We start from the raw sequence: 18,840 nt of genomic DNA on the forward strand, positions 1-18,840 counted from the left end.
ATACCCAATTTTCCACATTTTGATAAACTACTTCACAGAACTTGTTGCAATTCATACAAAAAGGAGGAAGTGCCTAGATGATCAACGTTCCTACCGCTACTTATTGTGGTGCAACAAAGGTTACAGATGGCTTAACAAATGTTGTCTGGGTTGGGATAAAAATATTTACAAACATAAGAGGTGCTCTTTTTGGTCTAAAGCCCTGGAATGACAATACACCTATCATGGGCATACAGTGGTACCACTGGTGGCTGCCTTACTTGGACACAATCATCATCATCCTCCTCATTATCTGGATCAAATGCAATTCAGTCATCATTTTCAGATCCACAATTATCCCCCTCATACTATTGCACATTAACAACTTTCAAAGTAGCATCCTCAATTTCAATGTTTAAATCGTCATCATTACTACTAATCCTCACATTTCCAAATGGTTGAGAAATTTTGGAAGGAGGCTGACCTATAATTATGTCAGAATCTGAAATATCACAATAAAGTATTCATGATTACCCTTAGTCTTTCCTCTGGATTTTGTGAGTGCCAGAGTTGTTCTTCAGCCTCAGTGTTCATTTCATGCACTGATATGGCTGTTTTGGAGGAGACAGATCTACACACTAAGTGAGAAGGTGTGCATGGGAAGTTAAGGAAGATGTACAAGTGTGTTGGGGACTCTCTTTTGCAACGGGAATTCTAGCACATATAACAGTAGTAGCAGGACCCCTACTAGCAAAAAGGGGTCATGGTCTCATCCTTTTATTGCCACTCTAGGTGGTATATTAAATGTTAGCTATGTTCATTTTTTTGACAAATCACCACATTCATCAAAAACGTTTCCCTTAATCCTTACAACAAGAGATGTTGTTTTCTTTGTAGTGTTTGAATTTTGAGCACGCTTTATTACACTTTCTTCCTCCATGACCTTTTTTTACTAATAGAGGTTGAAAAAGTACTACTACTGCCAGTACTGGTACTGGGATGCTCCTGATCTGTAAACTAATCAATGATTGACAAGAGAAGTAAAGCTGAAGCTGGAGCTAATTGTAGCCGCCAACACACCAGGTGAACTCCTAATGGATAGAGGGCAAGAAGAGAATGTTACCTTACAATTCTTCTGACACTGTTCTACAATATAATTCAAATCTATACCTTTGGTTCTTTTAAAAAAAATGTTTTTTGGGGGTTTTTTTTTGGAGTGTGCTACTCACAGTCAAGAGCACACTGTTTTTTGTCACTTACTAGTAAAGATGTTACTGACACTGCCCCTCATATGATTGTGTTCAAATTGAAATACTTGGGACTTTAAAAGCAAGAAATAAATTCGTTTTTTGGGGTGTGCTGCTCAGAGTCTAAGGTGCACCATGCTTTACCCCACTAAATAGTTCAGATATCACTGATACTGACCCTCACACAATTGCATTCAGATTGAAACACTTGGGGGTAAATGTATTAACCTGCGGTTTTTTGAAAGTCACGAAAAACAAAACAGCAATGTCTTTAAATGCAAGTTTGGGGGGTGCTGCTCACAGTCAAAGAGCACCCTGTTTTTTTTCTCACTCAAAATGTCACTGATACTGCAACTTACACAGTTTCATTCAGATGAAACACTTGTCCTCGCCTAATTAGTTTACGATTTACTAAATATTATTACAACCAGTAGCCACTGCTTGTCTATTCTTCCAATTTATTAGCACAGAATTCCAGCAGATTGATCTGTAAACAAACTCTTAACCGCTCATCTCTAGTTTTATCTACAGAACAGAAGTACTTACTGTGCTTTTTCATGTAAGACTGACTTTAAACAAAGGCCTAGACCCAAGCTTTACCATTATTTGATTTATAATAAACACAACAATTACCAGAACGGTAGACTGGCTTTTTATATCTCTCAATAGCACCATATCATAAAGCAGGTAGTAGACTTTTCCTTCATGGGCTATGTAGGAAGCCATCTTTATGTTCTCATCTGTAAAATTACACAACTCTTCCTTCCTGTCCACATCATTAAAACGTATTTGTTTTGAGGAAACACTGATTAGAACTGGAGCAGGATGAATATCTGCAAGGAGAAAAGTAAATCATAACCGATACACTTAAATATTTAATAGTCCATAACTAACTCACAGAGGATGGAAATAGTGACAAGATAATGGCAAAAGCAGTGTTAGGAGTTGGCTAACGGGCAAGACAGGGCCGTAACTAGAGCTGCACAACAGGGGCGACTGCCAGGGTGCAACGCTGAAGGAATATTTTAGGTTCATTTGGTTAAGATTGAGGGTTAGGGAGGCGGCATTTGTCTTTCTCACCCCAGGCGCTAGAATTCTAAGTTACAGCTCTGGGGCAAGGGTTATATTGGTCTCCATTGTTGGTTAAACTGCTGTGGATGCTGTGGACAATATCTTATACACAAGGAAAGAATGGTCAGATGGTCCCTATAAGTAGGACATATTCATAGCTTTACAGCTTATAACCCTTGGGTAGAAAAGGTTCCTCTTTTCCCACCAACTCTCCAGAAGCTCTCCGCCTTCTTATTTTCACCCTAGCTTGATTATACTTAACAATTACACATATAGTTAATAAGGAAATAGTTATTTATGATCATTGAAAAGGGACCTTGGGTGGGCTTAACCCTTATGTACTAATCCATTAGCAGGTGGGCCAGCTTTTTAGAAAAAGATTAAACAATCTAAAAATATGCTGGCTTTAGCAAGAAACATGACCATACAAATCAACAGCCCCCAGTTTTCATGGGCTAGTCATGGTTTTTCGATCCCCGCACTGGCATGATTTGTCTTAAAAATGTATGGTCTTGCCCCTCCAAGGTGAATAATGTTGTGGATCAGACTTGGGCCATATCATAGACATATGTTTAAATGCAAATTTGTATTAATAGCATACCATCTGCTCACAAACTGTGGCAAAATAACAACAGGAAACGTAAAACCTACTTAAAATTGCATTTTACTTTTACTTTAATAATTTATAAGCAGTGGTACAATCCTAAAAAAATAAACATAATTTTAAAAAAGGAGACCAATGCTATACCAGTCAATTGTATTGTGGTTCAATGATGACAATAATCTCCTGTCTGGTGTTTGTAAGTGCTCTGAATGTATATGGTTGTAGTCTCCAATGGTAAAACTGTAGAAACTGTACCATTTGCTAATATGCCATTATTATGCAGTATTATCGAGTACCTGAAATAAATGCTTCTGCCAATTCAGAAAATGGTCCGGGTCCAGCAGAGGTGTAAGCTTGTACCTACAAGACAAACAAGTAAATTTCCTATGCACATACATTTTGAAATAAATGTACATGACATTACATCTGCCATAAGGAAAGGTTAACTCAAAATAGTTGAAGCAATAGCACAATTATTATATTGAGCTGCTCTAAAAAAATCTGTCATTGAAGAATTGAAAAGCTCAGCTATAATTGCTAAACAAATGTTGTGTAAACAACAAAAAAATATATAGCTTTCAGCCAGGCCTTCATTGCATTTAATACTATAAAACTATAAAAGAGTACTGTACGGTGAGATATTGAGACCATTAATAAATAAAAAGACAATGGGGTATATTTGCTAAACTGCGGATTTGAAAAAGTGGAGATGTTGCCTATAGCAACCAATCAGATTCTAGTTATCATTTATTTAGTGCATTCTACAAAATGACAGCTAGAATCTTATTGGTTGCTATAGGCAACATCTCCACTTTTTCAAACCCGCAGTTTAGTAAATATACCCCTATTAGGTCATGATTTAGAGTTAGAGGTAACTCCATTTTGTGCCACATAAAAATGTTGGTTGTGTATGATTTCTCACACTTGTATGCACACAGTTTACACACCATACTTTGAGTTGAGTGTATTTTATACTTAAGACCACTTGCACCATTTGCATCTATGAATTAAAGGAGAATAATATATGTCATAGCCCTTTAAATAATTAATTCTATAAATCCTATAAAATCCCATAAAACCAGAGGTCGAAGTGGAAATTTAGCAGTGGCGTTATGGAAATTTAAAAGTTGCGGCAAACAAAATGTAAGTGAATGGTACTTGAAAGGTTTATAGTGTTAGGAAAAGTGGCGGTATGCATACCACCCTATACCTAATCATTTCAACAATTGCATAAAACATGAATTCATTGTACATAATAAGTCTTACCTGAAACTGAAGTATGTGCTTAGAACTCAGACCATAGAGATTAAATGACTTTGTAAACGCTGTTGTGTTGACAGTGAACCACGTACTAACTGTTTCATTATATTCACTTTCATTAACTACTCTGTAGTTAACTGTAAAATTTATCAAAGCCCCGTTGGTCAACTTTGGGTTATCCCATCTCATTTCCACCCCAATGTTGTTTATGTAGAACATGCTAGAGTTGTGCAAAATAAATGTTCGTAGATTCAAAGGTGAAGAAGGAACTGTGGAGGAAGAGAGAAAATGAAAACATTTCCAAGACGTTCATCATTTACAACATGTGAGAACAGGTTCTATTTTTAGTAAAAGTAACAATGATAGACATATAGACTCCATGAAAGGTGTTAGATCCAAGAGAATTTGAAGGGAGCCTTTGGAAGAGCTGGCTCCAAACAAGAACTATTTAAACATAAAAAGAGAACTTCAGCAGAATAGGTTATTTATGAATTTTACATATTGCTCCATCCTTTAAAAGATGCACACATTTAGGAGATCAGTGGGTACATAGTACATTTGTTAGTTCTAAATAAAAAAACAGCTAGGGAGACAACAACATCCTAGTAATTAGATTGCTTTGGAATAGGTTTTGTTATGGCGAATCATCAACGACCTAGTATAATCATCATCTGTGGTATTTTATATCTGTTTTGTGCTGTAAATGTCTTCTTTTTATTAATCCTGGTAAATGAATAAGTAGTGCTAACTGATTTGGGCAGTGGACAATAGTTGCTGCTCATAGTTAACTCAATGTTACATATAACAGCAACGTAGAAGGAGATATAATTTGCAGATTATTGTTTTTAACATTTCTGCTGCCTTCCAGTGTAAAATGGATATGCATTGCTCCTAATTTACACATGTATAGTTAAGAAACAGAGAATTCTGCTGACATGCATCAAGTGAGTTTGAAAAATAGTAGTCTAGGCTCTCAAGGGTTCTTGGTCTGCAAGAGCTTAACCCTGTACGCAGCCTTCCCATGCAGATTCCCCGGGACCACACCTGTCCCTATGCAGGAGAGATGTGGCAAGCAGTGTTCCCTCTAAGCTGAGCAATCTGGAAAGGAAAGAGTTAAAAGGTCACTCTAATGAGGGCTGCACCCGAAAGGTTTGCATTCACAATATGCAGGATGTTTCCTAGTAAGATACAGGTTTAACTCTATCATTTCCAGATAGCTCAGTTTAGAGGGAACACTGGTGACAAGTAGGCCTCTTTGTCACACTAAACATATACAATACAGCTGGAGGGTTTTAAATCTCACTCTGATTGAAAATACATATTCATTTGTGCCAAACAGCAGCTCTATGAGCAAAATCTGACACTGGTAGTATTAATTGTTATAATATTGCAATTCTCATGAAAGGAGCATTTTACCAACATGCTTTCCAAAGATTTCAAAACTTCATTAATCATGTTGAATAGCATACTACAGAGTCTAAACCCCTTTGGGTTGCCACTTTGCCAAATAGCAATGCAGAATATTGTGAACGCCATGAAATACATAATAATCAGTTAATTATGATCATTTTTAATTTTAATCTATTAATAATCCTAGTGAAGGCATTTGTAGAGATGAGCGCACTCGGATTTATGAAATCCGAGCCCACCCGAACGTTGCCGATCCGAGTCGGATCCGAGACAGATCCGGGTATTGGCGCCAAATTCAAATCTGAAACTGAGGCTCTGACTAATAATCCAGTTGTCGGATCTCGCGATACTCGGATCCTATAAATTCCCCGTTAGTCGCCGCCATCTTCACTCGGGCATTGATCAGGGTAGAGGGAGGGTGTGTTAGGTGGTCCTCTGTCCTGCTATATCTCGTGCTGTTCAGTTAAGTTCTGTGCTGTTCAGTTAAGTTCTGTGCTGTGCTGTGCTGTGCTCAGTCCAGTGGTGCTGTGTCCTGTGCTCTGTCCTTCTGAGGTCAGTGGTGCTGCTGGGTCCTGTGCTGTGTCCTGTTCAGTCCAGTGGTGCTGTGTCCTGTGCTCTGTGCTTCTAAGGGCATAGTTATTTGCCCTATATTCCCAAGTGTTTAAAAAAAAAAAGTTATTTAAAAAAAATACAAAAAACGTATTAAAATTTTTTTTAATTACAACAAAATTTGCACAACCAATCCTGCAGTATAAGCCCATTGGTACTGAAATATTACCAAGTTCACACATTCAGCAATAAAAGTCCAGTGGTTCTGCAATATTACAAAGTTCACACATTCTGCAGTATCAGTCCAGTGGTGCTGTGTCCTGTGCTCTGTCCTGCTGAGTTCAGTAGTGCTGCTGGGTCCTGTGCTGTGTCCTGTTCAGTCCAGTGGTGCTGTGTCCTGTGCTCTGTGCTTCTAAGGGCATAGTTATTTCCCCATTATTCCCAAGTTTTAAAAAAAAAAAGTTATAAAAAAAAATAATAAATAAATAAAAAAAAATAATAATTATAACCAAATTTGCAAAACCAATCCAGCAGTATATAAGCCCATTGGTACTGCAATATTACCAAGTTCACACATTCTGCAGTATCAGTCCAGTGGTGCTGTGTCCTGTGCTCTGTCCTGCTGAGTTCAGTAGTGCTGCTGGGTCCTGTGCTGTGTCCTGTTCAGTCCAGTGGTGCTGTGTCCTGTGCTCTGTGCTTCTAAGGGCATAGTTATTTCCCCATTATTCCCAAGTTTTTTAAAAAAAAAAAAAAAAAGTTATAAAAAAAATAAATAAATAAATAAAAAAAATAATAATAATTATAACCAAATTTGCAAAACCAATCCAGCAGTATATAAGCCCATTGGTACTGCAATATTACCAAGTTCACACATTCAGCAGTATAAGTCCAGTGGTACTGCTATTACAAAGTTCACTGATTCAGCAGTGTATAAGTCCAGTGGTACTGCTATTACAAAGTTCACTGATTCAGCAGTGTATAAGTCCAGTGGTACTGCTATTACAAAGTTCACTGATTCAGCAGTGTATAAGTCCAGTGGTACTGCTATTACAAAGTTCACTGATTCAGCAGTATAAGTAAAGTGCTACTCTCCTGTGCCGCATATAATTTTTAAAGGCTTTGCCGAGTGTGTGTGGCTTAGGGGTACGCTCTCTTGTGCTACATATAATGGAAAACCAAAATTTGGAGGATAAAGTAGAGAAAGATCAAGACCCACTTCCTCCTAATGCTGAAGCTGCTGCCACTAGTCATGACATAGACGATGAAATGCCATCAACGTCGTCTGGCAAGCCCGATGCCCAATCTCCTAGTACAGGGCATGTAAAATCCAAAAAGCCGAAGTTCTCCAAAAATAGCAAAAAGAGAAACTTAAAATCATCTGAGGAGAAACGTAAAGTTGGCAATATGCCATTTACGACACGTAGTGGCAAGGAACGGCTTAGGCCCTGGCCCATGTTCATGACTAGTGGTCCAGCTTCACCCAAGGATCTAAGCCCTCCTCCTCCCCCCCCTACAAAAAATTTAAGAGAGTTATGCTGTCAGCAACAACAACAAAACAGCAAAGAACTCTGCCTTCTAAACAGATGACATCACAAATCCCCAAGGCGAGTCCAAGGGTGTTGTTGGTTGTGAACCCTGACCTTCCCATCACTGTACGGGAAGAGGTGACTCCATCCAGCATTTGCAGCACGCCCTCTGCATATGCTGGAAGGATCACCCACAGTCCAGTTACAGATTTGGCTAATGAAGGTGTGAATGTTGTACACCGGGAGGAGGATATTGATGTAGCTGGCGCTGAGGAGGATGTTGATGATTATGATGCAGACAGATACCAAATTGCCTTTCTCAATTTCTATTTATATTCTAGATTATATAACGGCTGAAAAGTTTTCTGTTTTACTCCTAGTGGAGAGGGGATCTGATGCAGACAGATACCAAACTGCCTTTGTCCATTTCTTTGTATATTTGAATTTCTAGTTCTACAGTCTATGCAGGCTGCTTTATTTATATTCAACTACAAGTGTAGGGCGGGGGGGGGGGGGGGCATAGATAGCCACCAAAGTTACGTGGTCCATTTAATTTCACTTTCTAGCTCCACAGTCTGTGCAGCCTTCTTTTTTTTTATCTTCAAAGTATTTATATTTACAAGCCTTGCAATCTAAATTAACTAGAGGTAGTGACGTGGTAGAACTCCAAAAGGCAGTTTGGAAGCCCCTGTACAAACTGGCTCTATGTTTTAACTGAGTTGTCCCCCCTCCAGTGTGTACTCGGAAAGAGTTTTTAGTGCAGCGGGGAACCTGGTCAGTGAGCGGCGAAGGAGGTTGGTTCCTCACAATGTTGAAGAAATGATGTTTATAAAAATGAATAATCAATTCCTCAATGAAGTACAGCACTGCCCTCCAGACAGTACAGAGGGACCTGTGGTTGTGGAGTCCAGCGGGGACGAATTGATAATGTGTGAGGAGGAGGAAGTACACACTGTAGGGGGAGAGGAATCAGAGGTTGAGGATGAGGACGACATCTTTCCTCAGTAGAGCCTGTTTAGTTTGTACAGGGAGAGATGAATTGTTTTATTGGTGTGGGGGCCCAAACAAACCAATCATTTCAGCCACAGTTGTTTGGTAGGCCCTGTCGCTGAAATGATTGGTTTGTTAAAGTGTGCATGTCCTATTTCAACAACATAAGGGTGGGTGGGAGGGCCCAAGAACAATTCCATCTTGCAACTTTTTTTTGGCATTATGTGACCATTCAACAGTCGTTTGCCATGTTCAAAAAGTAAAAGAAAATGCCAACAAATTCAATAAATTAAATCAAAAGTTAAATGCCCTGTCATTATTTAAAACAAGAGGTTTTGACGTGCTAGAATTAGTGTAGTGTTAAGATGTTATAAACACTACACTTGGAACTTGGAGGAGGTATTGTGGCCCCGGTATCAAATTGGGTACTGGGGCCACCCCACTACGCAGTCTAGATACTTGTTTGGTGGAATTCAGACCAGTTGAGGGTGTATTTATTTTATTGTGGCCCCAGTATCAAATTGGGTACCGGGGTCACCCCACTACACGGTCCAGATACTTGTTTGGTGGAATTCAGACCAGTTGAGGGTGTATTTATTTTATTGTGGCCCCGGTATCAAATTGGGTACCGGGGCCACCCCACTACGCAGTCCAGATACTTGTTTGGTGGAATTCAGACCAGTTGAGGGTGTATTTATTTTATTGTGGCCCCGGTATCTAATTGGGTACCGGGGCCACCCCACTACGCAGTCCAGATACTTGTTTGGTGGAATTCAGACCAGTTGAGGGTTTTATTATTATATTGTGGGGACCACTCTATACCACACTACCATTCTATACCACTCTATTTAATACTTTAATTCTATTTAATACTTTAATTCTATTACTAATTGCCATAAAGAGAAACTGCCGCTTCTATTTAAAACTTTAATTCTATTAGTAGTTACCATAAAGAGGAACAAAATAAACAAATTTTACCAAAAGTATAATATGACTAACAAACACTACACTTGAAAGATGGTGCCTTTAAATGAAAAAGTCAGTCTTCATTGCACGACTATGTGCAACAGGGACAGTTTTTTGGTTTACAAAGTCAACCAATAACACTTTGACCCTGTCTGTCTTTAACATACTTGATGGGATCTCAATGACGAATGGTCTGTACCATGGTTGGAGGAGGTATTGTGGCCCCGGTACCAAATTGGGTGCCGGGGCCACTCCACTATGCAGTCCAGATAGAGGTGTATCAGATATTAAACAACGTTGACTGTTGCTGCAAAATTTTTTAATAATATTGTGGTGACCCACTCCTCTACGCAGTCCAGGTACATTATTGTTGCGAATCATACAAGTTCAGGGTTTTTAATTTATATTGTGGTGACCCACTCCTCTACGCAGTCCAGGTACATTATTGGTGCGAATCATACAAGTTCAGGGTTTTTAATTTATATTGTGGTGACCCACTCCTCTACGCAGTCCAGGTACATTATTCGGTGCGATTCATACCAGTTGATGGTTTTCTTATTATATATATTGTGGTGACCCACTCCTCTACGCAGTCCAGGTACATTATTGGTGTGAATCATACAAGTTCAGAGTTTTTAATTTATATTGTGGTGACCCACTCCTCTACGCAGTCCAGGTACATTATTGGTGCGAATCATACAAGTTCAGGGTTTTTAATTTATATTGTAGTGACCCACTCCTCTACGCAGTCCAGGTACATTATTGGTGCGAATCAAACAAGTTCAGGGTTTTTAATTTATATTGTGGTGACCCACTCCTCCACGCAGTCCAGGTACATTATTGGTGTGAATCATACAAGTTCAGGGTTTTTAATTTATATTGTGGTGACCCACTCCTCTACGCAGTCCAGGTACATTATTGGTGCGAATCATACAAGTTCAGGGTTTTTAATTTATATTGTGGTGACCCACTCCTCTACGCAGTCCAGGTAAATTATTGGTGCAAATCATACAAGTTCAGGGTTTTTAATTTATATTGTGGTGACCCACTCCTCTACGCAGTCCAGGTACATTATTGGTGCGAATCATACAAGTCCAGGGTTTTTAATTTATGTTGTGGTGACCCACTCCTCTACGCAGCCCAGGTACATTATTCGGTGCAATTCATACCAGTTGATGGTTTTCTTATTATATATATTGTGGTGACCCACTCCTCTACTCAGTCCAAGTACATTATTGGTGCGAATCATACAAGTTCAGGGTTTTTAATTTATATTGTGGTGACCCACTCCTCTACGCAGTCCAGGTACATTATTGGTGCGAATCATACAAGTTCAGGGTTTTTAATTTATATTGTGGTGACCCACTCCTCTACGCAGTCCAGGTACATTATTCGGTGCGATTCATACCAGTTGATGGTTTTCTTATTATATATATTGTGGTGACCCAATCCTCTACGCAGTCCAGGTACATTATTGGTGCGAATCATACAAGTTCAGGGTTTTTAATTTATATTGTGGTGACCCACTCCTCTACGCAGTCCAGGTACATTATTGGTGGGAATCATACAAGTTCAGGGTTTTTAATTTATATTGTGGTGACCCACTCCTCTACGCAGTCCAGGTACATTATTGGTGCGAATCATACAAGTTCAGGGTTTTCAATTTATATTGTGGTGACCCACTCCTCTACGCAGTCCAGGTACATTATTGGTGCGAATCATACAAGTTCAGGGTTTTTAATTTATATTGTGGTGACCCACTCCTCTAAGCAGTCCAGGTACATTATTGGTGCGAATCATACAAGTTCAGGGTTTTTAATTTATATTGTGGTGACCCACTCCTCTACGCAGTCCAGGTACATTATTGGTGCGAATCATACAAGTTCAGGGTTTTTAATTTATATTGTGGTGACCCACTCCTCTATGCAGTCCAGGTACATTATTCGGTGCGATTCATACCAGTTGATGGTTTTCTTATTATATATATTGTGGTGACCCACTCCTCTACGCAGCCTAGGTACATTATTGGTGCGAATCATACAAGTTCAGGGTTTTCAATTTATATTGTGGTGACCCACTCCTCTACGCAGTCCAGGTACATTATTGGTGCGAATCATACAAGTTCAGGGTTTTTAATTTATATTGTGGTGACCCACTCCTCTACGCAGTCCAGGTACATTATTGGTGCGAATCATACAAGTTCAGGGTTTTTAATTTATATTGTGGTGACCCACTCCTCTACGCAGTCCAGGTACATTATTCGGTGCGATTCATACCAGTTGATGGTTTTCTTATTATATATATTGTGGTGACCCACTCCTCTACGCAGTCCAGGTACATTATTGGTGTGAATCATACAAGTTCAGAGTTTTTAATTTATATTGTGGTGACCCACTCCTCTACGCAGTCCAGGTACATTATTGGTGCGAATCATACAAGTTCAGGGTTTTTAATTTATATTGTAGTGACCCACTCCTCTACGCAGTCCAGGTACATTATTGGTGCGAATCAAACAAGTTCAGGGTTTTTAATTTATATTGTGGTGACCCACTCCTCCACGCAGTCCAGGTACATTATTGGTGTGAATCATACAAGTTCAGGGTTTTTAATTTATATTGTGGTGACCCACTCCTCTACGCAGTCCAGGTACATTATTGGTGCGAATCATACAAGTTCAGGGTTTTTAATTTATATTGTGGTGACCCACTCCTCTACGCAGTCCAGGTAAATTATTGGTGCAAATCATACAAGTTCAGGGTTTTTAATTTATATTGTGGTGACCCACTCCTCTACGCAGTCCAGTTACATTATTGGTGCGAATCATACAAGTTCAGGGTTTTTAATTTATATTGTGGTGACCCACTCCTCTACGCAGTCCAGGTACATTATTGGTGCGAATCATACAAGTTCAGGGTTTTTAATTTATATTGTGGTGACCCACTCCTCTACGCAGTCCAGGTACATTATTGGTGCGAATCATACAAGTCCAGGGTTTTTAATTTATGTTGTGGTGACCCACTCCTCTACGCAGCCCAGGTACATTATTCGGAGCAATTCATACCAGTTGATGGTTTTCTTATTATATATATTGTGGTGACCCACTCCTCTACTCAGTCCAAGTACATTATTGGTGCGAATCATACAAGTTCAGGGTTTTTAATTTATATTGTGGTGACCCACTCCTCTACGCAGTCCAGGTACATTATTGGTGCGAATCATACAAGTTCAGGGTTTTTAATTTATATTGTGGTGACCCACTCCTCTACGCAGTCCAGGTACATTATTCGGTGCGATTCATACCAGTTGATGGTTTTCTTATTATATATATTGTGGTGACCCAATCCTCTACGCAGTCCAGGTACATTATTGGTGCGAATCATACAAGTTCAGGGTTTTTAATTTATATTGTGGTGACCCACTCCTCTACGCAGTCCAGGTACATTATTGGTGGGAATCATACAAGTTCAGGGTTTTTAATTTATATTGTGGTGACCCACTCCTCTACGCAGTCCAGGTACATTATTGGTGCGAATCATACAAGTTCAGGGTTTTCAATTTATATTGTGGTGACCCACTCCTCTACGCAGTCCAGGTACATTATTGGTGCGAATCATACAAGTTCAGGGTTTTTAATTTATATTGTGGTGACCCACTCCTCTAAGCAGTCCAGGTACATTATTGGTGCGAATCATACAAGTTCAGGGTTTTTAATTTATATTGTGGTGACCCACTCCTCTACGCAGTCCAGGTACATTATTGGTGCGAATCATACAAGTTCAGGGTTTTTAATTTATATTGTGGTGACCCACTCCTCTATGCAGTCCAGGTACATTATTCGGTGCGATTCATACCAGTTGATGGTTTTCTTATTATATATATTGTGGTGACCCACTCCTCTACGCAGCCTAGGTACATTATTGGTGCGAATCATACAAGTTCAGGGTTTTCAATTTATATTGTGGTGACCCACTCCTCTACGCAGTCCAGGTACATTATTCGGTGCGATTCATACCAGTTGATGGTTTTCTTATTATATATATATTGTGGTGACCCACTCCTCTACGCAGTCCAGGTACATTATTGGTGCGAATCATACAAGTTCAGGGTTTTTAATTTATATTGTGGTGACCCACTCCTCTACGCAGTCCAGGTACATTATTGGTGCGAATCATACAAGTTCAGGGTTTTTAATTTATATTGTGGTGACCCACTCCTCTACGCAGTCCAGGTACATTATTCGGTGCGATTCATACCAGTTGATGGTTTTCTTATTATATATATATTGTGGTGACCCACTCCTCTACGCAGTCCAGGTACATTATTGGTGCGAATCATACAAGTTCAGGGTTTTTAATTTATATTGTGGTGACCCACTCCTCTACGCAGTCCAGGTACATTATTGGTGCGAATCACACAAGTTCAGGGTTTTTAATTTATATTGTGGTGACCCACACCTCTACGCAGTCCAGGTACATTATTGGTGCGAATCATACAAGTTCAGGGTTTTTAATTTATATTGTGGTGACCCACTCTTCTACGCAGTCCAGGTACATTATTGGTGCGAATCATACAAGTTCAGGGTTTTTAATTTATATTGTGGTGACCCACTCCTCTACGCAGTCCAGGTACATCATTGGTACGAATCATACAAGTTCAGGGTTTTTAATTTATATTGTGGTGACCCACTCCTCTATGCAGTCCAGGTACATTATTCGGTGCGATTCATACCAGTTGATGGTTTTCTTATTATATATATTGAGGTGACCCACTCCTCTACGCAGTCCAGGTACATTATTGGTGCGAATCATACAAGTTCAGGGTTTTTAATTTATATTGTGGTGACCCACTCCTCTACGCAGTCCAGGTACATTATTCGGTGCGATTCATACCAGTTGATGGTTTTCTTATTATATATATATTGTGGTGACCCACTCCTCTATGCAGTCCAGGTACATTATTCGGTGCGATTCATACCAGTTGATGGTTTTCTTATTATATATATTGAGGTGACCCACTCCTCTACGCAGTCCAGGTACATTATTGGTGCGAATCATACAAGTTCAGGGTTTTTAATTTATATTGTGGTGACCCACTCCTCTACGCAGTCCAGGTACATTATTCGGTGCGATTCATACCAGTTGATGGTTTTCTTATTATATATATATTGTGGTGACCCACTCCTCTACGCAGTCCAGGTACATTATTGGTGCGAATCATACAAGTTCAGGGTTTTTAATTTATATTGTGGTGACCCACTCCTCTACGCAGTCCAGGTACATTATTGGTGCGAATCATACAAGTTCAGGGTTTTTAATTTATATTGTGGTGACCCACACCTCTACGCAGTCCAGGTACATTATTGGTGCGAATCATACAAGTTCAGGGTTTTTAATTTATATTGTGGTGACCCACTCTTCTACGCAGTCCAGGTACATTATTGGTGCGAATCATACAAGTTCAGGGTTTTTAATTTATATTGTGGTGACCCACTCCTCTACGCAGTCCAGGTACATCATTGGTACGAATCATACAAGTTCAGGGTTTTTAATTTATATTGTGGTGACCCACTCCTCTATGCAGTCCAGGTACATTATTCGGTGCGATTCATACCAGTTGATGGTTTTCTTATTATATATATTGAGGTGACCCACTCCTCTACGCAGTCCAGGTACATTATTGGTGCGAATCATACAAGTTCAGGGTTTTTAATTTATATTGTGGTGACCCACTCCTCTACGCAGTCCAGGTACATTATTCGGTGCGAATCATACAAGTTCAGGGTTTTTAATTTATATTGTGGTGACCCACTCCTCTACGCAGTCCAGGTACATTATTGGTGCGAATCATACAAGTTCAGGGTTTTTTTTATTTATATTGTGGTGACCCAATCCTCTACGCAGTCCAGGTACATTATTCGGTGCAATTCATACCAGTTGATGGTTTTCTTATTATATATTGTGGTGACCCACTCCTCTACGCAGTCCAGGTACATTATTGGTGCGATTCATACAAGTTCAGGGTTTTTAATTTATATTGTGGTGACCCACTCCTCTACGCATTCCAGGTACATTATTGGTGCGAATCATACAAGTTCAGGGTTTTTAATTTATATTGTGGTGACCCACTCCTCTACGCAGTCCAGGTACATTATTGGTGGGAATCATACAAGTTCAGGGTTTTTAATTTATATTGTGGTGACCCACACCTCTACGCAGTCCAGGTACATTATTGGTGCGAATCATACAAGTTCAGGGTTTTTAATTTATATTGTGGTGACCCACTCCTCTACGCAGTCCAGGTACATTATTGGTGCGAATCATACAAGTTCAGGGTTTTTAATTTATATTGTGGTGACCCACTCCTCTACGCAGTCCAGGTACATTATTCGGTGCAATTCATACCAGTTGATGGTTTTCTTATTATATATATTGTGGTGACCCACTCCTCTACACAGTCCAGGTACATTATTGGTGCGATTCATACAAGTTCAGGGTTTTTAATTTATATTGTGGTGACCCACTGCTCTATGCAGTCCAGGTACATTATTGGTGCGAATCATACAAGTTCAGGGTTTTTAATTTATATTGTGGTGACCCACTCCTCTACGCAGTCCAGGTACATCATTGGTGCGAATCATACAAGTTCAGGGTTTTTAATTTATATTGTGGTGACCCACTCCTCTATGCAGTCCAGGTACATTATTTGGTGCGATTCATACCAGTTGATGGTTTTCTTATTATATATATTGAGGTGACCCACTCCTCTACGCAGTCCAGGTACATTATTGGTGCGAATCATACAAGTTCAGGGTTTTTAATTTATATTGTGGTGACCCACTCCTCTACGCAGTCCAGGTACATTATTCGGTGCGATTCATACCAGTTGATGGTTTTCTTATTATATATATTGTGGTGACACACTCCTCTACGCAGTTCAGGTACATTATTGGTGCGAATCATACAAGTTCAGGGTTTTTAATTTATATTGTGGTGACACACTCCTCTACGCAGTCCAGGTACATGTTTTGGTGCGATTAAGACCAGTTGATGGTTTTCTTATTATATTGTGGGGACCACTCCACTACGCAGTCCAGAAAGATACCTCGTTGCAACGTTTTGGACTAATAACTATATTGTGAGGTGTTCAGAATACACGGTAAATTAGTGGAAATGCTTGTTATTGAATGTTATTGAGGTCAATAATAACGTAGGTGTGAAAATAAGCCCAAAAACTTGATTTTTGAACTTTTTATGCTTTTTTCAAAAAAAATCCGAATCCAAAACCTTAAATCCGAACCAAAACCTTTCGGCAGGTGTTTTGCGAAACAAATCCGAACCCAAAACATCGAGAAAATCCGGATCCAAAACACAAAACACGAGACCTCAAAAGTCCTAGGCATTTGTCAACAATCAGTTACTCGTTAGCACATGTTGCCATCTAGTGAGAAACAAGTATCTCTGCATGCCATTTATATATCAGTATTATTTTGCTGTATGTGGATGGATTGCCTCCTCAATATTTACAATATTAGGTAATATAGGAAAATGTCAACACAATAAAAAACAAGTGTTAAATATGAAAGGTATACATGAAGGACCACCAGCAAAATGTTCAGCATATCCTAAGGAATGCTCTGCAAAAGAAAAAGGCTTTCATTAAGGACATTATTTGACTTTTAACTCACATGTGAGTACACTGTTGTCTTTAAGACATCAAATTAAAAACTATATAGGACTATACTATTAAAGACTATCTATTAAATTACAAATATCAACTTTAAGTTTCAGTGTACAATTAAGCTATCAAGTATTTGTGTGCTACATGAAAAAAAACAGTCAGTATTTAACTTGAGTGCAAAACAAAATACTAATTTGCACCCCTTGCATTGTAACATGGTTTTGTCCAGGAGACTTAAATAAGAAGTTTCTCAAGTTAAGATCCTTAGTGAATCAGGCCCACTGTCTGCTGCCTAAGACACATTTCGATGAGCATCTGCATATGTTTTCATGACCATCGACCGCAACGAAGTGGCCTCTCTCACTTTTCTCTCTAGCGTATTATTTTTACAGTTTTGTATTTAGTGCTTTGGGGCCTGATTCATTAAGGATCTTAAATGAAGAGGTATCTTATTTCAGTCTCCTGAACAAAATCATGTTACAATGCAAGGGGTGCAAATTAGTATTCTGTTTTGCACTTAAGTTAAATACTGACTGTTTTTTCATGTAGCACACAAATACTTGATAGCTTATTTGTACACTGAAATTTAAAGTATATTTGATATTTGAGTGCTACATGAAAAAACAGTCAGTATTTAACATATGTGCAAAACAGAAACCTAGTTTGCACCCCTTGCATTGTAACATGGTTTTGTCCAGGAGACTGAAATAAGATACCTCTTCATTTAAGATCCTTAATGAATCAGGCCCCTAGTGTTTGTCTGATAGAGAATACAGAAAATAAATGACCTGTTGGCATCTACAATCTGATGTGTAGCACTGGCTAAGTAACTATAACACTAAGTTTAATAGTTTTTATTTTAATTGGGTGTGAGAGGAGATTAATATTATCTTTGTAGTTTAATATTAATTTGGTTACATGGCCAGATTTATTTAAAGCAGTGTTCACATTAATGTACAGCATACTTTATGCCTCATATAACATTTTATTATATTTATGTACATTTTACTAATTCTAGTTTTCATATCTGAATACAACACTATTGCCTAATTTCTGTTTTGTATGCAATTCTGAATAGTTTTGCTATGCTGAATGTGAGGACACTGCCACAGTACCACTTCTCTTTATGCCATTTCCATACTATACATAAATACACCGGACAGTACAACTTCTATTTATGTCATAATTATGCTGTACATATGGACACTGCACAGTACCACTTCTCTTTTTGTTGTTTCCATGCTATACATATACATGGTACTACACATGGTACTACATAGTACCACTTTATATATGTAATTTTCATGCTGTACATTTGGACACTGCACAGTACCACTTCTCTTTATGTAATTTTCATGCTATACTTTTAGGAAAAATTCCCCTGCCCATACACCACCAAAAGTCCTGCGATGGCCATGTTTTTTTAAAAAGAAAAAAAGAAGATAACCTTAAAATAGTATATTAAAATATATTAGAATTACCAGAGTCTCACGAAAATTTTCTGGTCAGTATCAAATTTCCTGAAAAACCGGGAACGGAACCGGTACGTGGAAACAATGGA

General features: G+C 38.9%; 1 protein-coding gene across 1 annotated transcript in view; it reads right to left on the reverse strand.

Moving 5' to 3' along the window:
- The window catches only part of ROS1 (ROS proto-oncogene 1, receptor tyrosine kinase), a 245,980-nt gene that overhangs the window by 130,707 nt on the left and 96,433 nt on the right, over positions 1-18,840 (reverse strand). The window contains exons 19-21 of the mRNA XM_075200923.1: positions 4,168-4,430; positions 3,198-3,261; positions 1,860-2,059 (exon numbers count right to left, since the gene is read on the reverse strand). Of these exons, the coding sequence (XP_075057024.1) occupies positions 1,860-2,059; positions 3,198-3,261; positions 4,168-4,430 (527 nt within the window). The remainder of the gene's footprint in view (positions 1-1,859; positions 2,060-3,197; positions 3,262-4,167; positions 4,431-18,840) is intronic.

Source organism: Mixophyes fleayi, chromosome 3, assembly GCF_038048845.1.
Source record: "Mixophyes fleayi isolate aMixFle1 chromosome 3, aMixFle1.hap1, whole genome shotgun sequence".
NCBI classification, from domain to species: domain Eukaryota; kingdom Metazoa; phylum Chordata; class Amphibia; order Anura; family Limnodynastidae; genus Mixophyes; species Mixophyes fleayi.